Source organism: Palaemon carinicauda, chromosome 2, assembly GCF_036898095.1.
Source record: "Palaemon carinicauda isolate YSFRI2023 chromosome 2, ASM3689809v2, whole genome shotgun sequence".
Classification (NCBI taxonomy): Eukaryota; Metazoa; Arthropoda; class Malacostraca; order Decapoda; family Palaemonidae; genus Palaemon; species Palaemon carinicauda.
The window spans coordinates 141,505,915-141,531,806 of record NC_090726.1 but is presented as its reverse complement, the minus strand read 5'-3'; the positions used below and the strand labels follow the sequence as shown (position 1 = coordinate 141,531,806).

General features: G+C 41.5%; 1 protein-coding gene across 1 annotated transcript in view; it reads left to right on the top strand.

Moving 5' to 3' along the window:
- LOC137627529 (rRNA N6-adenosine-methyltransferase ZCCHC4) overlaps positions 1–25,892 on the top strand; it is a 136,074-nt gene that overhangs the window by 74,472 nt on the left and 35,710 nt on the right. The window contains exons 4-5 of the mRNA XM_068358622.1: positions 5,727–5,927; positions 6,184–6,295. Of these exons, the coding sequence (XP_068214723.1) occupies positions 5,727–5,927; positions 6,184–6,295 (313 nt within the window). The remainder of the gene's footprint in view (positions 1–5,726; positions 5,928–6,183; positions 6,296–25,892) is intronic.

The following is a 25,892-nucleotide window of genomic DNA, read 5'->3' as shown; positions in this document are numbered from 1 at the left end:
GACAAGAGGTAGGAGGTTTGTAGGGTCTCTCATTTAGTCAACCACAGAGGGATGGGGTTTTTGGTGCCTTTGTACTTAAGAGCCCCGGCTGGAATGCCAATACAGGGGGAGGGGGTACAGGAAGAAAAAAATAAAATCCTGAAAATTTTTTGTCAAAATTCCTCTTTCATAGTTACAGGGTAATTAGTAAAAGTAACTCAATAAACCAAAAATATTGTTCCCTACAAGAAAATGCAGTATTTCTTCTGTTATTGAAATTTTGATAATTATTAATTCTAATAACCAGGCCTTCTTCATCATAAGGCTCAATACTACACAGTATTCTAGAAGTTTTATTCCAGCTGTTACCAAGTTGTGGAATGATCTTCCTTATCGGGTAGTTGAATCAGTAGTTATTCAAAAATTCAAAGTTGGAGCAAATGTTTGTATGTTAACCAGGCTGACATGAGTCTTTTTATAGTTTATATATGACATAGGCCTATCGGTTTTTTGACGTGTTAATAGTTTATATATGACATATCTGTTTTGACGTTGTTACTGTTTTTAGAATGATTTATTGTTGACTTGTTCTCGTTTATTTACTTTTATTATTTCCTTTCCTCACTGGGCTATTTTTCCCTATTGGAGCCTTAGGCCTTATAGCATCTTGCTTTTCCTACTAAGGTTGTAGCTTGGCTAGTAATAATAATGATAATAATATGTAAAAGAAATTGTGAACAATGGCTTCTGTATAGCTTCCATGAGTCACAAGACGATGTATTACACGGTGAATTACGTCCTTCGCCCTTCAGTCCAGCAACAAACCTCATAGAGAGTACATGTCTGAGTTTGACCTCTAACATTCACTCATTTTTACGTTTGTGTTTCTCGTTTTCGGCAAGAATTTTATCATTTCAAAGAGGAAAAGACAATTGCAACATCTTGCTAACGTAAGTAAGAAGAAAATTTGATCTATTAAGAGTTCAGAAGTGGGTAATATCGGTAGTGACGCAGAAAGAGAGAGAGAGTGGTGTGGATGGAGGAGCGGCCGCCTTGCCTGACAGGACCCAAAAGAAGCAAGTTATTGAGCAAAAGAATCTTTATTTATGATTAAATTATGATAAATAACTTTGTTTTCATTTATGAATATCCAAAAAGGAACATAAAATTCATAATGATCAGGATTTTTTAATAATGGCTTAGTAAAAATTCAAAGAAAAACTTTGAATGCCCTCTGACATTCACTCATTTTTTCGTTTGTTTTTCTCGTTTTTGGCAAGGATTTTATCATTTCAAAGAAGATAAGATTTATTTCAACATGTTGCTAACATAAGGAAGAAGAAAATTGCTCTATTTATAGTTCAGAAGTAGGTAATATCGGTAGTGACGCAGAGAGAGAGTGAAAGCGAGGGGTGAGGATGGAGGAGCGGCTGCCTTGCCTGACAGGAGCCAAAAGAACCAAGATATTGAGGAAAAGGATCTTCATTTATGATTAAATTATGATAGGTAATATTTTCTTATATTGATATCCAAAATGGAACATAAAATTTATAATAATCAGGATTTATTAATATTGTCTTTGTAGAAATACAAAGAAAAGCTTTGAACACCCCTATCTCAAAACTATTCTTATTGACCTTCAAATTGTATCTTCTCCCTTAGTTTTAAAGATATAGCATTGAAATTTGGTATATAACTTAGAAAGATATTATAAAACAATCAAATGTTGCCCTTTTTCCAATTTTTGTTTCATATTTTTTATCTTAAGTTTTCCCCCGATTATTAGGGTTTATTTTATTTACCATAATGAAAAAAATCATATCTTGCAAAAAAATGACTTTTAGAAAAAAATGCTCATTTTATTGGAGATATGCATCATTCTATATAGGGTAGTAATCCCAGGTCTTAATATTAATTATCAAGGGAGGAGATAGAAAAAGAAAAACACTCATTTTCAGGATAATTTGCCCTAGCGCAGAAAAACCGAATGTCAGAGGCAAAAATCCTATGCAGTTTGGAGATGTCCTAAGCCGCCTTATTAGTGGTATGAATGTCATAGTCCTGTCCTCAAAAAATGCCATTAGCCGGTCGGCCCTCTTAAATGTTTCGAAGATGCAATACCTTTTTGAGGCTATCCCTCTTATGGACATAAATCGGAGATGACTGATGTCCTGGATGGCTTGGCTGTGCTACTTTGCAGTTTTTGATGTCTCGCATTCAAGTGTTATAACCTCCTTTTACCACTGCATTAGCAGGAAAGAAGGAATTACCCAGATGCAGTTCCTTCAGGTTCTGAGTTTCCTGATGATAGAAGCACTTGAGGTCAGTGCGGACCTTTACCATCTCAAGGAAAAATCTCTGAGTCTAGTCATGATGGTATCCTCCCGATTACCTATTGATGTATGATGTACTTTGAAATGAAAATAGTGTCTGAGTTTTCAGACCACCTTTGCATCAGTACTTATAGTATGTTAACCACAGGTCTTAGTCCTTTCTTTGGTCCTGTGGTGGCTGTTTAGCTGTTGTGAAACACTCTATTCCCACATGGGATAAATATGCTTCTTATCTAAGGTAACACGTCAGTCAAAAGTCTTGATGAAAAGCAGAATGACTGGTCCTTCCGCATTTTCTTGTTCTCTTCTCAAGGGCATGAAGCGGCCACAACCGTTATGTGCTGTTTGGACGACTAATGCTGGTGAGTTATGCGATGTAGCCCCTTTCTAGCAGGCTATGATTTGTCAAGAGGTAACTCCTTCATCCTTACAAGTGGTAGGATGGGTAGGCATATTCCATTCATATTCCTCTAGTTGTCTTGTTAGAGACTTGACATTATTTCCCGAATAGATAGTTGTTTTGTGACCTAGTACAATACAGTACTAACCTTCAAGTTTGAATTAGCTTAGCCCTAACAGCTTCTACATCTGTATGTGGGGCTCTTAAGATTTGAGCTACCGTCCTTGCTCTGGTATGGGACCAGGACGGTAAAGAGGTGCATAGAATTATTACAGGTACAGTATAGTAATCTTTTATAACATAAAATGCCCAAGGGTAGACGGGCAAATGTTTATTCATTTAGTTCACCAGTAGTAGCTGTAAACAAATTATGAAAACACTATCCATTTTCTCAAGAAAAATTAACTTCAGATTTGCAAGGGAAGCCAATAATTCAGACATTCCTAGATTTGTGGTACCAGACCCTTATGAATGACTATAAATGACAGTGAGCAACAGATGATAGGCAAACTACAGTAAACCAGAATGGTCAGACAAAGTTTACGTAGGAATTTAATATAAAGAATTCATCTCTGTGAAATTTGATTCGGTCTTTTTTTCAACTTTGATATTAGTCATGGTAAAGTTTTAAGAATTTCAAGTGTTTTTCTTATAAAATGTTGAGTTTTTTCACGAGAATTAAACACCTCCCATTTTTGTTCTTCATAGTTTTCAAGATAATTTTATTAAGCATTTTGATACTTTTGTCATCTCACCCTTGTTAGTATCCGAGACTTCTCTTCATACTAGTAGAATTCTATGCCTCTAATATTTCTTATTAGTCACAACACTGTTGACTAAAATTGGTTATTTTGGGAGCTTTAGTAGGTTTACCAGTCAAATAATAAAAATGTGATTAATGTAGCTCGTAATGGGAAACCCAACTTACTGATATTTCTATAATCAGCAATATCCAGTAATGTAAATAATACTGTACTGTATAGTACTACAGCTGCTCCGCTATTGGTTCTTCAGTTCATTACCTCAACTTATTAATAAGAGTAAGCTTTCATTTTTCAGTATAGAGGTTTTTGTACATACATACATATACCAAGGCACTTCCCCCAATTTTGGGGGGTAGCCGACATCAACAAATGAAACAAAACAAAAAGGGGACCTCTACTCTCTACGTTCCTCCAGCCTAACCAGGGACTCAACCGAGTTCAGCTGGTACTGCTAGGGTGCACACAGCCCACCCTCCCACATTATCCACCACAGATGAAGCTTCATAATGCTGAATCCCCTACTGCTGCTACCTCCGCGGTCATCTAAGGCATCGGAGGCAGCAGCAGGGCCTACCGGAACTGCGTCACAATCGCTCGCCATTCATTCCTATTTTTAGCACGCTCTCTTGCCTCTCTCACATCTATCCTCCTATCACCCAGAGCTTTCTTCACTCCATCCATCCACCCAAACCTTGGCCTTCCTCTTGTACTTCTCCCATCAACTCTTGCAAGCATTCATCACCTTCTTTAGCAGACAGCCATTTTCCATTCTCTCAACATGGCCAAACCACCTCAACACATTCATATCCACTCTAGCTGCTAACTCATATCTTACACCTATTCTCACCCTCACTACTTTGTTCCTAACCCTATCTACTCGAGATACACCAGCCATACTCCTTAGACACTTCATCTCAAACACATTCAATTTCTGTCTCTCCATCACTTTCATTCCCCACAACTCCGATCCATACATCACAGTTGGTACAATCATTTTCTCATATAGAACTCTTTTTACATTCATGCCCAACCCTCTATTTTTTACTACTCCCTTAACTGCCCCCAACACTTTGCAACCTTCATTCACTCTCTGACGTACATCTGCTTCCACTCCACCATTTGCTGCAACAACAGACCCCAAGTACTTAAACTGATCCACTTCCTCAAGTAACTCTCCATTCTACATGACATTTAACCTTGCACCACCTTCCCTTCTCGTACATCTCATAACCTTACTCTTACCCACATTAACTCTCAACTTCCTTCTCTCACACACACTTCCAAATTCTGTCACTAATCGGCCAAGCTTCTCTTCTGTGTCTGCAACCAGTACAGTATCATCCGCAAACAGCAACTTATTTACCTCCCATTCATAGTCATTCTCGTCTACCAGTTTTAATCCTCGTCCAAGCACTCGAGCATTCACCTCTCTCACCACTCCATCAACAAACAAGTTAAACAGCCACGGTGACATCACACATCCCTGTCTCAGCCCCACTCTCACCGGAAACCAATCACTCACTTCATTTCCTATCCTAACACATGCTTTACTACCTTTGTAGAAACTTTTCACTGCTTGCAACAACTTTCCACCAACTCCATATAACCTCATCACATTCCACATTGCTTCCCTATCAACTCTATCATACGCTTTCTCCAGATCCATAAACGCAACATACACCTCCTTACCTTTTGCTAAATATTTCTCGCATATCTGCCTTACTGTAAAAATCTGATTCATACAACCCCTACCTCTTCTAAAACCACCCTGTATTTCTAAGATTGCATTCTCTGTTTTATCCTTGATCCTATTAATCATTACTCTACCATACACTTTTCCAACTATGCTTAACATCAGGAGGTTTTTGTATAAGAAAATTTTCTATTCTATTAATTATATTTGAAGAACACAATGTCTTTCCAAATTTATTTTTATTAAAGTACTTTACAAGCCATTATCTACCAAAGTGACCATCTTCCAAATTCACAAAGCAGACATAAAGCAGGTAGTTGTAATGAAGCCAATTGGGTAGTATGACCTTTAACAACTTGTCTTTGTAATTATTTTAGATGAGAGAATGTTTGCTAAAAGCTTTGGTAAAAATAATGGTGTGCATTTTATGCCTGGAGATATTAAAATGATTTTAGTGAATCCTTTTTCATCCCATTTCTCTTTTTGAAGTTGACGAATACAGTAGTACTTATGGATTAACAATATTCCATTCTATTATTATATGCTTTTTTTTTCAGTTTTTACCTCCAAAAGAAAGTTCAAAATTTGAAGCTCAGTACATGTTTTCAACAAGCAGTGTGGAAATTATCATGGGAATGCTGAATCAGTTGAGTGCAAAAAAAGTTTTGTGTCTCGGGACTCCAAGATTATTTGAAGCAATCAGTGTTTCTCCAGAGAAGAATATGTCCAGTCTCCTGATGGATATTGATAGCAGATATGTAAGGATAGATTTGTTTAAAGCTTAAAGAATATATTGAAGTCATAAATTATGTTAAAATATCTTATGAATTATTAATAATTTTGAGTGAAATTTGCTCTAAATAGATGCTGAAGTACAGAGAAATATATTGAGATATCTTTTTTAGCAAGGTACTCGTAAAATCTGTGCTAGTACAATATGAAATTTTTTATTTGCATTTTTTATTAAATTTTTATTTTATTTTTATTTTCTGTTTTTATTTACTGCTTCAACAGTGTGCATTCTTCTCACCATCCCAGTTTGTTCGTTATAATATGTTCAATCACCATTTCTTTGATGGAGAGAAATCAAAAGATACATATCAACAGTTCATTACAGGAGAAGAAAGTAAGTTAATTTTACAGTTGACTAAATTTATTGTTCTTGAGCATATTTAGAATAGAACTCTGTGGGGTGTATGGTATATTCTTAGTTATATCTAAATTATTGTATTGGATATAGTAGACATATTTAAGTATAGTAGGGTCCCGAATTATGCGAGGATTTGGTCGATCAATGACCTCGTATAAATGGAAAATTGCATATTTCGAAACACACAACTGAGAAATAATTCTATTGGGGCCATGGCAACCAGCAACTTGCCTATTCAAATGTGTTTACTACCCATTTCCAATACTTTCTATGTACTATACTGTATTTTTTTATGATATCAAATTGTTCTTGTAAATAAATCAAACATTTAATATACTTTAAAGTTCTAATAACTTGAAAAAAGGTTAAAATTACAACCAGGATGGGTGTAAACACTTTATATTTCCCGTTATAACACAACCCAAAATACAGACAAATTTTAATGTTTGTCATATTTATTGTATAAGACAACTGTTGAATAGCAAAACCATCACTATAGACTAGTTTTTGTTGTATCATTGAAAATCCAGAATTATCAAAATAAAGGCGATTTTATATCATGCGTTACCTAAACACGCCAAAAAGCACAATAAAAAACGACAACTAATGTTTTATTTAAATTTATCTCTGATCATAACGAAGAAACAGACGCATTTACACATCTGTGTATAGGTTAGTTTTTGCATCGACAGCAATCTTACCAAGTATTGAATACATGTTGATTTTGTTATTACCAAAGTTCTACTTAATTTCTTAGAACTTCTAAATAAATGAAATGAATGCCATTTATATAATGTTTTCTTCATTGACGCCGCCTGAAACGGAAACCTTCCAATTGTTTACTTCGATTATAATAAACAAACGAAGGCATTAAACACGCATGATCAGTGATAAATAATGATATTAAAAGCTTATAGTAAATATGTTATTACAGTTATTATTTACTGTATCTATATAAATTCCTACATACGTAGCAAAGCAGGGAAACTTTTTTTTTTTTTGGGGGGGGGGCGTTTAATCAACAATAACAAACTGCCATTAATGACAGAATGATAATTTATGATAATTCTAAACTGTTACGAAAGATAATTGTCCATTTCATATCCAAAATACTTTTCCTAACTTTAGTTATAAGTCAACTTGTACCAACCTCAATTATGGAACCATCAGAAAAAAGTAAAAGAAGAAGAAAGTACTAGCCACTAGGCCGTGTTTTAAAGCCATCGAACAGTTAAGTTACCGCTATAACGTTCAACGTGACAGAGATGGTGCGAGTTTGGAGAAAGTAAGGAAAATTGAATCATGATTGATTTTTAATATAATTAATACTTTGTGAAGCCACAAAGATTTCATTTGTTAGAGAGAGATAGTGGTAAAAAATGAGAGGTAGCAAAAGGTAGCAGAGAGAGAGAGAGAGAGAGAGAGAGGGAGAGGGAGAGGGAGAGGGAGAGGGAGAGGGAGAGGGAGAGGGAGAGGGAGAGGGAGAGGGGGGGGGAGGGGGGGGGGGGGGGGAGGGGGGAGGGGGAGGGGGAGGGGGAGGGGGAGGGGGAGGGGGAGGGGGAGGGGGATGGGGAGGGGGAGGGGGAGGGGAGGGGGAGGGGGAGGGGGAGAGAGAGAGAGAGAGAGAGAGAGAGAGAGAGAGAGAGAGAGAGAGAGAGAGAGAGAGAGAGAGAGAGAGAGAGAGAGTGAGTGTGTGTGTGTGTGTGTGTGTGTGTTTTATAAACACTAAACAAAACATATGATAGGTTAAAATACATTGGTGCTTATGTAATATTAACTAACTGTATAGATGTTTTGAATAAGTTAAGAAATGGTATAAACAATACTTTGTTACTGTATTCGTACGCGCATATTATTGAGAGCGGCAGCTAGACATCAGCTGATCTGATCACAGCCAGAAGTAAAACAAAAAGAAGTCAGCAATACTCGATTTTTAAAACACCCAAAATTTAAAAACAAATGCACATGTTTTCTTAAAGCGCAATTAACTATTTAAAGAGTAGCAATGTTCTAGAATAAAATGATTTTTAAATATTCAACTTAGCCGGTGAATATATAATAGCTGCAACTCTGCGGCTCGACAGAAAACACACTCAATAAACTCGCGAGCGATCGCTATGAAGGTTGCGGGTGTGCCCACCAGCGCCAACTGTCGGCCAGATATCACTCTTGCATGTAAACAAACCCTTTAATTCTTCTCTGTCGACGTTGACGACAAGACGTATCAATACTCGCTGTAGAACCTGGAGTTTTCTCAACATATTTGGTGAAGTACTTCATTTGGTTTGAGCTTTCGCAGTGCAGGTGTTTTATCTTCATCTTAAATCTTGAACTCGTTTTTGGATAGATTTAATTTTTGATGACAAGAGAGAGAGTTTGGACTTTCTTTGACTTTTAAATGGCCGACCCTTCCCTTAGGCGGAAGTGTGTTTTAGGCTTTTAGCAATTATCTTATCACGTTATAAATTAATTATAGATTTTCCTCTATATATTTTATATCTCAACCGCCTTTATTAGGCCTCTTCGATTAGCTTTCCATTTATAATAAACATCAAAATAAATTTTAATGATTTGTTTATATGCGACCTTTCCTGAGAGTAGGCGGTCCTAACTTGGAAACCGAAGTTTAACAACGTTGAGCCCTTTTCAATCGTAAATAACTTTTACAGAGCTAATGATTTAAAACTTATTAAATGAAATATCTTTAGTAAATATTTTATGATAGTTTTTTCTTTGAATAGTCTTCGTACTGTTTCAAAGATGAACTAACGTTTAGTTTATTTATGCTACGCAGTTTGCGCTCTATCGTTACGATAGAGAGAGAGAGTATCACGGTTTCACTTTGCAGAAAGAGTAAATCGATTCTGACGTTTTGTTCTTTTTTCTTTCAAAGCTTAAATGTTTTAAAGACTATTTTAAAGGAACTTTTAATTGAAAAACCTTTCAGTTTTTTCCTTTGGTCAAATAACCTGTTTATTGACGAAAGGTAAGTGGGCTTTTCTCTTCGGTGCGAAATCGAGAGAGAGAGAGAGAGAGAGATAAGAGACGGAGAGAGAGAGAGGAGAGAGAACGTTCCGATCTTTATCTCGTCCCAAGCGAGTAACGTTGTTCTCGAGTTACTCTCGTCCCTAGTCTCTGTACGGGGAGAAAGGATAAAACGTTTTTAGTTTTTATTCTCGTCCCAAGGCACTGTACGGTGAGAGATTGAAAACGTAGTTTTGAATGAACTAGTGTTTAGTCTCTTCCCCAGCCACTGAGTTTTTTTATCTTAAAATATGTTTACTGTTTTTTGCTGGTATTAATGTGCTTACATTATACGACTGATTTCGCAATTACAACCTTTTGATGAGGGTAGAATTGCGTGTTTCAGGTAGAAATCAGTTTTATTCATACCTAATGTGAATTGTTAAAAAATTCGATTTCAGTGAAATAAGTGCAAAACAGAAAATCGTAGTGATAAAGTGATATTGCGCAAAGTGTTATCAGTGTTGCGACCGAGGGTTCGTCTGTTCGTGCCTGTCGTTCGCCTAGTCCGGGACCTCTTGCAAGCTCCCAAGCCCAGGGGAGAAGTAATGTCGTACGACTTATGGGTTCGAGAGGCCTTGATCAGCGAACAGACGTTCCCTCTATGGTATCAGGTGTATCTTACCAAGATCACCCCTACCATAAGGCGAGAGAGATGATTTTCTCCTCGTCATCCGAAGGCTTTTCGCATAAGAAACCGTGGAACAAGGTTTCGAGGCCCTTTAAGCGAAAGTCAGTCCTTTCAGGACAGGTCCAGCGTCCTGGTTTTAACTATTAGGACAGCTCTGACCCTATGCAGTCATCGAAAGACTGCTCGCCGCCTAACAAAAGCGTAACACAGACTCCGAGAGTCTTTTTGTAGGCAAGGTTTTGCGGTCACAGACGTTACCCTCGTCTCTTACCGCAACCATTCCCGTTGATCCTAAATGGGTTGTACGGCAAGACATGCAGAATAAGCTTGCCTCCCTTATGGAAGACTATTCTGCCGATAAGTCTGTTGAGCCTAGCCGTTTATCTCATCGAGATCCTGGCCTTCAGCCACCCTAACGTTCCTTTGTGCGTCCTGTTGACGTTGGCGTAGCCAAGTCACGTCAGTCAGGTTGTTTAGAACCACACTCGATGCGGTCTCGTGTGGATTTTCAGCCACATTTGGACGTTAGGCCACTTGCTGATGCTCCTGTTGACGTTCAGGACGTTCGCCAACAATCGGAGTTGACTTGTTTTGACGCTGAGCGTCAACCTCCGCATTCTAGAGTTGTTTTGACTGCTCAGTCTAGGCGGTCAAAGCAGTCTCGAGTGGACGCTGTGCGTCCTCACGCACCTGTTGTTGTTGACAGTTCACAGACTGTCAAGCAGTTACATGACGTTGCGTCCTGGTCCGCTACTAATGCACCAGTGCGTGTGGACTCTGCTTGTAAAGCATTGCCACCACGGTAGGTCTCTCCCTTGCTTGAGACTCGGCTATTGTCGGACAAGGTTCCTTCAGATGAGGAAGTTTCTGTTCCCCCTCCTACTGATATTCCCTTGAGGACTCTGTCAGACGGAGAGGAGCCTAAAGCTGCTTATCCCTCTATGGACTTTAAATAAATCATGCTGATTTTTAAGGATCTTTGTCCGGATCTTTTTGTAACTGCTGCTCCTCGTTCGCCTAAACGTCAGAGCTTACACTAGGCCTAGCTTCTTCGAAGCCGTTGTTTTATAAGCTAGTGCTCTCTCGCTCTTCTAAGAGAGCTTTACGTTTGCTAGGCGACTGGTTTATCACCAGGAGGAGTTTGGGGGAGACAACCTTTGCTTTCCCTTCTTTTAAACTGGCTTATAGAGCGAGAGTCTGATATGACACGAGAGAAGTTCTCGGCTTGGGAGTTCCTGCCTCTGCCCAGATAGACTTCTCAAACCTCATAGACTCTCCCTGGCGCCTGGCCATGAGACGCTCCAAGATTTTACAGGTCGACTTCACAGCTATTTTCGAGCCTTTGAAGTTTTGCTGTACAATTATGTCATGCATAAACAAGGCTTTCAGGGATGGCTCCAATGATCTGACAGCCACGGTCTCTGCAGGAACAAGTCCCTCAGGGATGGCTCCAATGATTTGGCAGCCATGTTCACTGCAGGAGTACGTAAGAGGCAAGTGCGCTCAATGTGTTCATTGTCAAGACAAACTTCACGATGAAATCTTCCAGGCTGTCTTGACAGCATTTATGGAAGGCGACTGGATGGTCTCTCTCGACCTTCAGGAGGCATACTTCCACATTCCTATACACCCGGATTCCCAACCGTTTCTGAGGTTTGTTTACAGGAATGTGGGGGTACCAGTTTCGAGCCCTGTGCTTTGGCCTCAGTCCTGCGCCTCTCGTGTTTACGAGGCTCATGAGGAATGTGGCAAAATCCCTCCATCTATCGGGGATCCGAGCCTCCCTGTACTTGGACGACTGGCTTCTCAGAGCATCGTCCAGTCTTCGCTGTCTGCAGGATCTACATTGGACGTTGAGTCTGGCCAGGGAGTTGGGACTTTTGGTCAACCTAAAAGTCCCAACTGATCCCATCCCAGATTATTCTATATTTGGGGATGGAGATTCGCAGTCAAGCCCTGCTCGAAGTCCAACTAATGCTGAAACGAAACGTTTATTCAGTCAGGAGTTGGAACAGTCTCGTAGGGACTCTCTCATCCCTGGAGCAGTTTGTCTCACTAGGGAGACTACACCTTCTGCCTCTCCGGTTCCATCTAGCCTCTCATTTGAACTAGGACAAGACATTAGAGACGGTATCATTCCCAGTCTCCGAACCAGTAAAGGCATGCCTGAAATGGTGGGACAGCAATATCAGTCTGAGAGAGGGACTATCCCTAGCAGTCAAGAACCCAAACCACGTGTTGTCCTCAGACGCGTCGGATTTGGGTTGGGGTGCGACCCTGGACGGTCGGGAATGCTCGGGTCTGTGGACCTCAAGTCAGAAGAGCATGCACATCAACGGCAAGGAGCTATTAGCAGTCCACTTGGCCTTGATGATATTAGAAAGCTTCTTCGAAACTTAGTGGTAGAGGCAACTCAGACAACACCACAACTTTGGCGTACATCTCCAAGCAAGGAGGCACACACTCCTTCACGCTGCTCGAGATCGCAAGGGACCTTCTCTTATGGTCAAGAATTCGAGGCATCTCCCTGTTGACGAGATTCATCCAGGGGGACTTGAACGTCTTGGCAGACTGTCTCAGTCGGAGGGGTCAGGTGATACCCACGGAATGGACCCTCCACAAGGACGTGGGCAAGAGTCTTTGGGCTACTTGGGGTCAACCCACCATAGACCTCTTTGCCTCCTCGTTGACCAAAAGGTTACCAATCTATTGCTCTCCAGTCCTAGATACAGAAGCAATCTACATAGACGCGTTTCTACTGGATTGGTCTTTTCTGGACTTATATGCATTCCCACCATTCAAGATAGTCAACAAGGTACTGCAGAAGTTCACCTCTCACGAAGGGACAAGGTTGACGTTGGTTGCTACCCTCTGGCCCGCGAGAGAGTGGTGCACCGAGGTACTTCAATGGCTGGTAGACTTTCCAAGAAGTCTTCCTCTAACGGTAGATCTGTTACGTCAGCCCCACGTAAAGAATGTCCATCAAAGCCTCCCCGCTCTTTGTCTGACTTCCTTCAGACTATCGAAAGACTCTCAAGAGCTAGAGGCTTTTCGAAGGAGGCAGCCAGTGCGATTGCAAGAGCTAGGAGAGCTTCTACCATTAGAGTATACCAGTCGAAGTGGGAAGTCTTTCGAGACTGGTGCAAGTCAGCATTTGTGTCCTCGTCCAGTACCTCTGTAGCCCAAATCGCAGATTTTCTTTTACATCTGAGAAAGGTTCACTCCCTTTCAGCTCCCACGATTAAGGGCTACAGGAGCATGTTGGCTTTGGTCTTTCGACATAGAGGCTTAGATCTTTCCAACAATAAAGATCTCCAAGATCTCCTTAAGTCTTTCGAGACCTCTAAGGAATGTCGTTTGGCAACTCCTGGATGGAACTTAGACGTGGTCCTAAGGTTCCTCATGTCAGACAGGTTTGAACCATTACATTCAGCCTCCCTGAAGGATCTCACCCTCAAGACACTTTTCCTAGTGTGCTTGGCTTCGGCTAAAAGGGTCAGTGAACTTCATGCCTTCAGTAAGAACATCGGCTTTTCTACAGAAAAAAGCCACTTGTTCACTTCAACTTGGTTTCCTGGCCAAAAATGAACTGCCTTCTCGTCCTTGGCCTAAATCTTTTGATATTCCTTGCTTATCAGAGATCGTAGGCAACGAACTGGAAAGAGTATATGTCCTGTTAGAGCTCTTAAGTTCGATTTAGCTCGTACTAAGTCATTACGAGGGAAATCTGAGGCATTATGGTGCTCAGTTAAGAAACCTTCATTGCCTATGTCAAAGAATTCTTTGTCATATTTTATCAGATTTTTTTAATACGAGAAGCTCATTCTCACTTGAATGAGAAAGACCGATGTTTGCTTAAGGTTAAGACGCACGAAGTTAGAGATATAGCAACCTCCGTGGCCTTCAAGCAAAATAAATCTCTGCAAAGTATTATGGACGCGACTTTTTGGAGAAGCAAGTCAGTGTTCGCGTCATTTTACTAAAAAGATGTCCAGACTCTTTACGAGGACTGCTACACACTGGGTCCATTCGTTGCAGCGAGTGCAGTAGTGGGTGAGGGTTCTACCACTACACTTCCCTAATTCCAATATCCTTTTAATCTGTCTCTTGAAATGTTTTTAATATTGTTTTATGGGTTGTTCGGAAGGCTAAGAAGCCTTTCGCATCTTGGTTGATTTGGCGGGTGGTCAAAGTCATTTCTTGAGAGCGCCCAGATTAGGGGTTTGATGAGGTCCTGTTGTATGGGTTGCAACCCTTGATACTACAGCTCCTGGGAGTCTTTCAGCATCCTAAGAGGATCGCTGGGCTCCGTGAGGAAGACAGACTTACAAGGCAGAGTAATCGTCTAAGTCAACTTCCTTACCAGGTACCTATATATTTTGGTTTTGTTATATTGATAACTGTCAAAATGAAAAAACTCTTAGCTTATACGCTGTAAACTTAATTAACTCTGGTCTCTACCCACCGCCTTGGGTGTGAATCAGCTATTATATATTCACCGGCTAAGTTGAATATTTAAAAATGATATTTTAATTATAAAATAAATTTTTGAATATACTTACCCGGTGAATATATAAATTAAATGACCCTCCCTTCCTCCCCAATAGAGACGCAGCGGGACGAGAAGAATTGAAGGGTTTGTTTACATGCAAGAGTGGTATCTGGCCGACAGTTGGCGCTGTTGGGCACACCCGCAACCTTCATAGCGATCGCTCGAGAGTTTTTTGAGTGTGTTTTCTGTCGAGCCGCAGAGTTGCAGCTATTATATATTCACCGGGTAAGTATATTCAAAAATTTATTTTATAATTAAAATATCATGTTTCCTAAAAAATTGTGGTTTGCTGACGAAATCGGATACCGTATTTTAAGCTATAATTGAAATGGATGTATACACGGTGTAAGTTTTCCTTTCGTATATAATTGACACTAAGAAAAATTATTTTGGCTTCATCATCCATTTGTAAGTATCGTATAACGAGAGAGAGAGAGAGAGAGAGAGAGGAGAGAGAGAGAGAGAGAGAGAGAGAGAGAGAGAGAGAGAGAGCGAGAGAGAGAGAGAGAGAGAGAGAGAGAGAGAGAGAGAGAGAGAATGAATCAGTTGTTGTCGAATGCTGTGTTTTTGTTTCGTGTACCTCCTAAAGCGAGGAATTGATTGCCACAACTAACGATAGTCATGTTAATTTCATTCTTAAACTCAGGTTGCCATACGTAAACTAAGGTTTTATTTCTTACACAGAGAGAGAGAGAGAGAGAGAGAGAGAGAGAGAGAGAGAGAGAGAGAGAGAGAGAGAGAGAGAGAGAGAGAGAGAGAGAGAGAGAGATTTTTATAATTATGCAGTGTACTCTACAAAACCAATCTTTGCAAATCAAATGTATACTGTTTAAAATATGACAAAATATTGCCGACTTGTTACCAAAGTTTAGGCCATTTACTGCCGATAAACGAACCCAGTCTACTCGTGAAAACCTTGAACGCCCGAGGGCAAAAATGAAGCTTTCATATATACTGTACTAAACAAAAATAATGCTTTAATATACCATCATTAATACTACCATTAAAATTATCGAAAGGTTGGAGAAAGATAAAGATTGCTGAGAACGTAACCACAATTCTGTTTACATTTTTCAGCTGGACTCTCACAGTTAACAGTTGATTTCATTGTTGATGTGGAATTTTATCCTTAAATAGGCTATTTATTAGGAACTTATGTTAATAAGATGTAAGGTTAATATTGTTTTGTAACGTTTATTATAAATCACCGTATTTAGGGCTACCAATATACTTAAAAAGAATAGATTTGATAAATTTTGTAGTTCTTGGATAGCAGACTTTGAACAGCTTCGCATATAAAGAAAATTTATTTTTGAAAAATAGCGATCGCATAAAAGGGGAATCGTATAATTCAATCACACATAATTCGGGACTGTACTGTAGCTATTTATAGCTAAATGTGAAGATCATACTGCAAAATCAGCTATCAATTTCATTACAACCTAAGTCATTTTTTTTTATAGGAAATATACAATTCTTTATCGTAAAGTAGGAAAATTCTTTGGTACCAGGTTGGCGTGGTCGTTGGATAGCTTGCAAGCAGTCAACACATCCTCTATAATTGTTATTTAATGGAAAAATTTCATCAATTTGAATTTTTCTGTTAAAGTTGTATTTAGTCTCCAGTGGCCCTTGTTTTGTGATTCAATAGCTCGGTAATAAGAATTTTTCCCCTACAGCAGGTTTAGAAGGACGATTAATTTGAATTTTTCTGTTAAAGTTGTATTTAGTCTCGACTGGCTCTTATATTTTGTGATTCAATAGCTTGGTAATAAGAATTTTCCCAACAGCAGTTTTAGAAGGACAGTTAATGAAGCCTAATTTTTCTGATTCATATGAGAACTTTATTCATAGAGTCTGGTCCTTCATTAATTAAGGGACTTTCATTGCAAAGACCTGGACTTTCAGTTGTATGTATTAGCATTGTTTGCTCATTAAATTGATTAAAAGCATCCTTAACAAGTCATCTGCAACAATATTATCCTTGCCTGAGATGAATTTTGTGTGAAACTTGTGTTCTGAAAGATCAGAGAAGGCTCTAGGCATTCAATTATAATGTCATTTGTAACAAGTGCAAATACACTTAAAGCTCGTGATCACTCCAAGCATATAACTCAGTGCAACTTGAGAATGGTCTAAAAAGCTTGTAAAGGCTAATTGAATCCAATTACTTCTCTAATTGAATACTTGGATTCAGCTGTGGAGAATGGTTCTGAAGCATATGCTATTGGCTTCATATGTTGATCTTGCTTATGTGTTAGGTATGTTTCAGCCTTTAACACCTAAAATATGTACAGCACCTACATTACATTTGGAATATAATAGAAAAGGCCAACAAACATTCTTTATGAATAGTTGGTGGGAGTTGTTCAATAGCTGTATATATATGTATTTAACTCACGGAATTTGAAGATGTCCTTTGCCACCATTAGCCTATTATCAGTTAATTAAATGGTGTCCCATTTCCTTTTGAAGTTTGAGGGTTTGGGAAGACGGTAAAAAATTCATTATATTTTGTAGGTATTTATTCACCTTTTGTACTAATTATATGTCCAAGATATTCTACATATTTTTAAAGATAAATTTTGATATGAGTTGTGTCATCTTCTCATCTTCAACACACAATTCACTGATTTTAAATGCTTGTCAAAAGCTTCTTCCATAATAAGAATATTTTCTATGTAAACCATGACATGTATATCCTACGAAAGATTATAGGGCATGATTCTATATCACACACAGTTCACTCTTGGGAAATTTCACTAAAAAATCGCCTCAATTTCACTAAAAAATCTTCTCCTTTCCGTGATATTAGCCCCTCCTTTCTTCAGTCAACCAACAAAATCTTTGGGATTCTAGTCTTTATTGCTGATGGTGTGAGAGCTATTTTAGTCTGTTTTTATGTAGCCCTAGTAAAATCACAACACACTCACACTAGCCAATGGTGGCATTCCCTACCTGAGACATTAGTCAACTCCCTCTCCCCCCTGCCACTCCCAGCTTAGAGATGTAGGGATCCTCACATCTCACCCTTACCAACAACAGAAATATTTGTGATTCTAGTCATTATTCTCGATTATGTAAGGTCTATTTTAGTGTATTTTTATGTTGATATACATGCTGAAATCACGCTTAGTGTTCTTCAATTCTCTGCATCTGACTCCCAAAAGTCCCATCCATAATGTAAGCAGAACGTTTTACTATTAATGCAAGTTGTTGCCACACAATAAGATTTGTTTTTTCTTATTTTATTCCCTTTTTCATAACTATCATATCTACAAAATATCATCTTCATGTAATATATATTTCATATTGGTATTTTTCATTGTTTTCAAGAGTAAAAGTTATCCTACTGTCATTACTTCCATTTATTATATTTCATATTGGTATTGTTGTTCATTGTTTTCAATAGTAAAAGTTAGCGTATTGTCATTATTTCCATTTATTGCCATGCTAAGCAGTATTCATCAAGTTCTTACATGTGCAGTCTCTATCTCCAAGCCCATGAAATACCAAAAACAGGAGTGATCCAGTTCGTAGTGACAGTCACACGTAAGGTGGAATAACAGACTAAAGAACAATTGACACACAGGCAGCAATTTAGATATCGGCGAAAGATGGAGCGTTTGAACTTATTTGATCTAGAAACTTGACGTCTAAAGGGACAATTAATGTAGGCATTCAATATTCTTAAAGGAATAGCAAATGTAGGTTACAACAATCTATTCACACTTAGCACAAATCAGACCAGAGTTAACGGATACAAACTTGAGTGGAAAAGATACAGCACCACTCAATGTGGCAATTTCTTTACATACAAAATAGCAAATACTTGGAATAGACTTATCAGCAGATGTAGTAAACAGTAACACAAAAGTATTTCAAGAATGAATTAGACAAGATCATAAGATCTCTGTAAGTGCTTAAAGTAACAAGTGGAGTTTGCGGATGGACTAAAAAGTCATTGACATCAAAAATCCTTGTAATATTTTCTCTCTCTCTCTCTCTCTCTCTCTCTCTCTCTCTCTCTCTCTCTCTCTCTCTCTCTCTCTCTCTCTCTCTCTCTCTCTCTCTCTCTCTCTCTCTCTCTCTCTCTCTCTCTCTCTCTCTCTCTCTCTCTCTCTCTCTCTCTCTTCTCTCTCTCTCTCTCTCTCTCTCTCTCTCTCTCTCTCTCTCTCTCTCTCTCTCTCTCTCTCTCTCTCTCTCTCTCTCATATGAATGTTTCTATTTCCAGCAGTTTTTTGTTTATTGTATACTTTATACATTATAGAATACTTCTTGTGTGAAAAGAAACAAATGGATATTTTCATTACATTTCTGTACAACGTAAAGTCCATTATTCATGACGAGGAGTTTTCAATATTAAACTTACCCGATAATCATGTAGCTGTCAACTCCGTTGCCCGACAGAATTCTATGGAGGGATACGCCAGCTATCACAATACTAGAAGGGGGTGTACTTACCAGCGCCACCTGTGGCCAGGTACTCAATCATTTGTTGTTTACACCTCCTCAATTATTCCTCTGTCGTGCTTCCGGCTAGACGTTCTGGGATACGCTCATGGTCTTCGAGTTTATTCATGGATATTTGGTGAAGTATTCTCTTAGATTAACGGCTGTCGCATACTGGAATCCTTTTTATATTAGCTAGTTAGCTTTTATATAAACTCTGATTAACGGTTAATGAATTTTTGCTTGTTTTTTGGATCACCCTTTGACTTACTCTTTGAAACAAGATGTCTGACGTTTCGCAAGCTCCCTCCCATAGACGATGTAGGTCTTGCAATAGGCGTATTCCGAAGGTCTCGGTAGATCCTCACACCGCTTGTTCTGACTGTAGGGACAGGCCCTGTCTATTAGAAAATCGGTGTGAGGAGTGCGCCGGACTTTCGGAATTGGATTTTGTACGTCTTTTAAAATATTCATCCAAGTTAGAGAGAACTAGAGCTAGGAGAAGTTCTTCTCACTCTTCTATGTTTTCCTCACCTCATGATCCCCTACCTTTTCCTACCCCTGTAGTGGCTACCCCCGAACCTACTGTGTGCCCTCCGCCTGATATGTCAACTGTTTTGCGTGCTATTCAGGCTTTAGGAGATAAAGTAGAATCAGTGGTAAGTGACCATAAGTCTCTGATGGCCGAGGTTAAAGAACTGAAGGTCAAGAGTGCAGTGGGTGGTAATAGTGCCAGTGCTGTGACGAGTGCTAGTGTCTGTGCAGTGCCAAGTGCTAGTGGTGCCAGTGTGGTGCGTGAGGATTTTTCTGTGCGAGCCAGTCGTCCTCCCAGTCCGGGACCTCTTGCAAGCTCCCATGCCCAGGGGAGAAGCAATGTCGAAGGGCTTAAGGGTTCGACAGGCCTTGTTAGGCGCACAGAATTATCCTCGGTGGTTGCGGGCGTGTCTTCCTTAGACCGTCACTCCCACCTGCAGACGATTGAGCCCGTCTTCTCGTCCGCTGATCTTTATGCAGGGAAGAAACGTTGGTCTCAGGTCTCGAGACCGCTGAAACGTAGAGTTCAGTCAGCGAGTGCTCAGCCAGGTTGCAGTCATTGGCTCAGCTCCGACTCGCCTCTGTCATCGATCGACAGTACTCCGCCCAAGAGGAGTAAGGTTCTGCCTATACAGACCCCGACTGTGACTTTACCTCAGTCTTTTATCGCTTCTGCCGACCCCAAGTGGACCCTGCTTCAGTCCATGCAAGTTCAGCTTTCGGACTTAATGCGTGAATGTCGGGCTGAGAGTGTTGCACCTCCTGCACTCCCTCCACCTGTTCTCGCTGCACCTGTGCTCGCCCAGACTGCACCTGCTCCGCCTGTGCTCTCCCAGCCTGCACCTGCTCCGCCTGCACTCCCTCCACCTGTTCTCGCTGCACCTGTGCTCGCCCAGCCTGCACCTGCTCCGCCTGTGCTCGCCCAGCCTGCACCTGCTCCGCCTGGTCGCAGCACCATCTGCCAGGCGTACGATATTGAACCACTTTCGGAGTTTGCTGTTCACAGTGTTGTTCAGCCTCAGCCTTCTTTAAGGCAATCTCTGCTTAGGGATCAGGAGAGTTACACTCTTCCTCCTCCTCCCCTTGTTGCTCCACCAGTGGTGCAACTCTCGGTTGGGGTACAACAACCTCTCCCCTCCGTGAGTCTGTCTGCTGCACCAGCGCTGCACCGAGTTCAACCCTCATCTAGGCAAGCTCATCTACACCATGCACTTGCGCCTCAGGAGCCTCAGCTTGCTAGAACTTTACCTTGTTCTGCGCAGCCTCAACCTTCTCATGCTCCACTCATCTCTCAGGAACAGGAACGGGCTACTCCTCCTCCGCTCAGCTGGTGCAATCCTTGGGTGCAACTCTTGCTAGGAGTCAACCTCCTTCACCCTTGCACCTGCCTTCTGCTCCGACTGTTGTTCAACCTATGCAGTCTGAACCTCAGGTTCTCACTCAAGTTGAGGAAACCTCTGTTGTTGTTCCTACCCGTTCTGACTCTGCGGTTCAGCATTCTGGTCCTTTTGCTTCGCTACCTTCTGCTGATGAAGTGTCGGATGATGAGGAGGCACATCTTGATCCCTCATCAGACGTGGAGGAGTCTAAGCTTTCTCCATTGTCTGTTGATTTTAGAAAGGTCTTGGCTCTACTCAGGGAGCTTTACCCTGACCACTTCGTCTCTGCTGTTCCCCGCTCTCCTCCATCTGAGTTTTCGCTAGGCGTGCAACAAGCTAAGTCGAGCTATACTAAGCTTGTCCTAGCTAGATCCTCCAAGAGGGCCTTAAGGACCTTAGGGGAGTGGCTTCAGTCTAAACAACACCTGGGCAAGACTTCCTTCATGTTCCCTCCAACGAAGCTCGCATCGAAAGGTTGCGTTTGGTATGCCACAGGGGAAGCACCAGGCTTGGGAGTTCCTGCCTCTGCCCAGGCTGACTTCTCAAGTCTGGTGGACTCGCCTAGGAGGACTGCGATGAGACGCTCGAAGGTTTGTTGGACCTTCTCAGACCTGGATCATCTTCTGAAAGGGTTGTTCAGAGCGTTCGAAATGTTCAATTTTCTCGACTGGTGCCTGGGAGCCCTCAGCAAGAAAACATCTTCTGCGGACAAAGACTCTGCCATGTTGATTATGTCCTGCATGGATAAGGCTATCAGGGATGGATCGGGTGAGCTAGCGTCGTTATTTGTATCAGGGGTGTTGAAGAAAAGAGAACAACTGTGTTCCTTCCTCTCAGCCAGCATTACACCGTGCCAGCGGTCACAGCTCCTTTTTGCTCCACTCTCAAAGTTCCTCTTTCCCGAGGAGCTAGTTAAGGACTTGTCGGCTGCCCTGATACAGAAGGACACGCACGATCTTGTAGCTTCATCGGCTCGTAAGTCTAAGGTTACCACTTCTGTCCCCAAGACTTATCGCTCTCCAGTGGCTGATACCCCGGCCACTAGGTTCATACCGCCCTTTCGTGGTAGAGCCCCCAGCCGAGGAAGCTCCCGTCCAGTCTCTCACAGGGGCAAGTCTAAGAAAGGACCCAGGACATCAAAGGGAAAGCACTGACTCTCAGATTCTCCAGACAACAGTAGGTGCCAGGCTCAAGATCTTCTGGCAAGCCTGGGAGAAGAGAGGTGCAGACGCACAGTCTGTCAGTTGGCTGAGGTACGGTTACAGGATTCCATTCTGCCTCAAACCGCCTCTGACCACATCGCCCATCAACCTCTCTCCCAACTACAAAGAAGAGGACAAGAGGCTAGCATTGCAACAGGAGGTGTCGCTACTTGTGCAGAAGAAGGCAGTGGTTATAGTCCGGGATCATCAATCCCCGGGCTTCTACAACCGTCTCTTTCTTGTGGCCAAAAAGACAGGAGGTTGGAGACCGGTGCTGGACGTCAGCTCTCTCAACGAGTATGTCACCAAGCAGACGTTCACTATGGAGACGACCAAGTCGGTCTTAGCAGCGGTCAGACAGGAGGACTGGATGGTCTCGTTGGACTTGAAAGATGCATACTTTCACGTTCCCATTCATCCAGACTCCCAACCTTTCCTGAGATTCGTTTTCGGAAAGGTTGTCTATCAGTTCCAAGCCCTGTGTTTTGGCCTAAGCACAGCTCCTATGGTCTTTACTCATCTGATGAGGAATGTAGCGAAATTCCTGCACTTATCGAACATCAGAGCCTCCCTCTACCTAGACGACTGGCTGTTGAGAGCCTCCACGAGTCGTCGTTGTCTGGAGAACCTCTCTTGGACTTTAGATCTAATCAGAGACCTAGGTCTATTAGTCAATTTAGAGAAATCTCAACTCATTCCCTCCCAATCCATTGTGTACCTGGGAATGGAGATTCAGAGTCGGGATTTTCGGGCTTTTCCATCGGCCCCCAGGATAAACCAAGCCCTACAGTGCATCATGAGCATGCTGAAGAGGAGCAATTGCTCAGTGAGACAGTGGATGAGTCTCACAGGGACCCTCTCATCTCTGGCCCTGTTTGTCGAGCTGGGGAGACTCCACCTCCGCCCTCTTCAATTCCATCTTGCAGCTCATTGGGACAAGGGCTCGACTCTAGAAGCAGTCTCTATCCCTATCAACCAAGAGATGAAGACCACTCTCCGGTGGTGGAAGCACAATCTTCTTCTCAAGGAGGGTCTATCATTGGCCATCCAGACCCCCCATCTTCATCTCTTCTCGGATGCATCGGACTCGGGCTGGGGTGCGACCTTGGACGGACGGGAATGCTCAGGAGTGTGGAACAAGGAACAAGGATTACTCCACATCAATTGCAAGGAACTGTTAGCAGTCCATCTTGCCCTGTTGAACTTCAAGTCCCTCCTGCTAGGCAAAGTGGTGGAGGTCAATTCAGACAACACCACAGCCTTGGCTTACATCTCCAAGCAAGAAGGGACCCATTCGAGGAGCCTTTACGAGATCGCAAGGGACCTCCTCATTTGGTCAAGAGGTCTAAACCTCACTCTGGTCACGAGGTTCATCCAGGGCGATATGAATGTTTCAGCGGATCGCCTCAGCAGAAGGAATCAGGTCATTCCCACGGAATGGACCCTCCACAAGAGTGTGTGCAACAGACTTTGGACGTTGTGGGGTCAACCTACCATAGACCTGTTTGCCACCTCCATCACCAAGAGACTTCCGCTTTATTGTTCCCCTGTTCCAGACCCTGCAGCGGTTCATGTAGATGCTTTTCTTCTGAACTGGTCCCATCTCGACCTGTACGCATTCCCTCCGTTCAAGATTATAAACAAAGTTCTGCAGAAATTCGTCTCGCACGAAGGGACACGGCTGACGCTGGTTGCTCCCCTTTGGCCTGCAAGAGAATGGTACACAGAGGTACGTCAATGGCTAGTCGACTTCCCCAGGACTCTACCTCTAAGAGTGGACCTTCTACGTCAACCACACGTAGACAGGTTGCACCCAAACCTCCACGCTCTTCGACTGACTGCCTTCAGACTGTCGAAAGATTCGCTAGAGCTAGAGGCTTTTCGAAGGAGGCAGCCAGTGCGATTGCCAGAGCTAGAAGAATTTCCACTCGTAGAGTCTACCAGTCTAAGTGGGAGGTCTTCCGAAGCTGGTGTAGAGCCAATTCAATATCCTCTACCAATACCTCTGTGATCCAAATAGCTGACTTCCTTCTTCATCTTAGGAATGAGAGATCCCTTTCAACATCTACGATTAAAGGGTATAGGAGCATGTTGGCCTCAGTCCTCCGCCACAGGGGTTTGGACCTGTCTTCCAACAAGGACCTTCAAGACATTCTCAAGTCTTTTGAGACGTCTAAAGAACGTCGTCTTTCCACTCCAGGCTGGAATCTGGACGTAGTCTTAAGGTTCCTTATGACATCTAGGTTCGAACCTCTCCAGTCAGCTTCCTTCAAGGATCTTACCCTCAAGACTGCTTTTCTCGTTTGCCTTGCAACAGCTAAGAGAGTCAGTGAGGTTCATGCCTTCAGCAAGAACATTGGTTTCACAACCGAATCAGCTACATGTTCTTTTCAGCTTGGATTCCTAGCAAAGAACGAGCTTCCTTCACGTCCTTGGCCTAGATCGTTCGAAATACCTAGCCTCTCCAACATGGTAGGTAACGAACTAGAGAGAGTTCTTTGCCCTGTCAGAGCTCTCAAATATTATCTGAAGAGGTCTAAACCTATTCGAGGACAGTCAGAAGCCTTATGGTGTGCCATCAAGAAACCCTCGAGACCCATGTCCAAGAATGGGCTTTCGTACTATATAAGGCTTCTGATCAGAGAAGCACATTCTCACTTAAAGGAGGAAGACCTTGCATTGCTGAAGGTAAGGACCCACGAAGTAAGAGCTGTAGCTACTTCGTTGGCCTTTAATAAAAACCGTTCTCTGCAGAGCATTATGGATGCAACCTATTGGAGGAGCAAGTCAGTGTTTGCATCATTTTATCTGAAAGATGTCCAGTCTCTTTACGAGAACTGCTACACCCTGGGACCATTCGTAGCAGCGAGTGCAGTAGTAGGTGAGGGCTCAGCCACTACATTCCCATAATCCCATAACCTTTTTAACCTTTCTCTTGAATACTTTTGTTGTTGTTTTATGGTTGTTACGGTAGGCTAAGAAGCCTTCCGCATCCTTGGATTTGGCGGGTGGTCTATTCATTCTTGAGAAGCGCCTGGGTTAAAGGTTTGGTAGAGGTCCTTTAGTAGGGTTGCAACCCCTTGTACTTTGGCACCTTTGGGTTGATTCAGCCTCCAAGAGGAACGCTGCGCTCAGTAAGGAAGACGAACTTTAAATAAAAGGCAGAGTAACGGTTCTATTCGACTTCCTTACCAGGTACTTATTATTTCATTGTTATTTGAGATAACTGTTATATGAAATTTGGGGATACTTAGCTATCCTTTAATCATGTACACTGGTTTTCACCCACCTCCCTGGGTGTGAATCAGCTACATGATTATCGGGTAAGTTTAATATTGAAAAATGTTATTTTTATTAATAAAATAAATTTTTGAATATACTTACCCGATAATCATGATTTAATCGACCCTCCCTTTCCTCCCCAGAGAGAACCAGTGGACCGAGGAATAATTGAGGAGGTGTAAACAACAAATGATTGAGTACCTGGCCACAGGTGGCGCTGGTAAGTACACCCCCTTCTAGTATTGTGATAGCTGGCGTATCCCTCCATAGAATTCTGTCGGGCAACGGAGTTGACAGCTACATGATTATCGGGTAAGTATATTCAAAAATTTATTTTATTAATAAAAATAACATTTTTATATCTTTCAATGGCTACTTATCGTGAAATTATTATAGAATAACATAGTCACTTCAATGAATATAAAGTATTTTTTACACAAAATCACAGTGCTTTACCAGTATTTAAGAGAAAATTATATAAAACAAATTTCAGGAAAATTATTCAATAATAACCTCT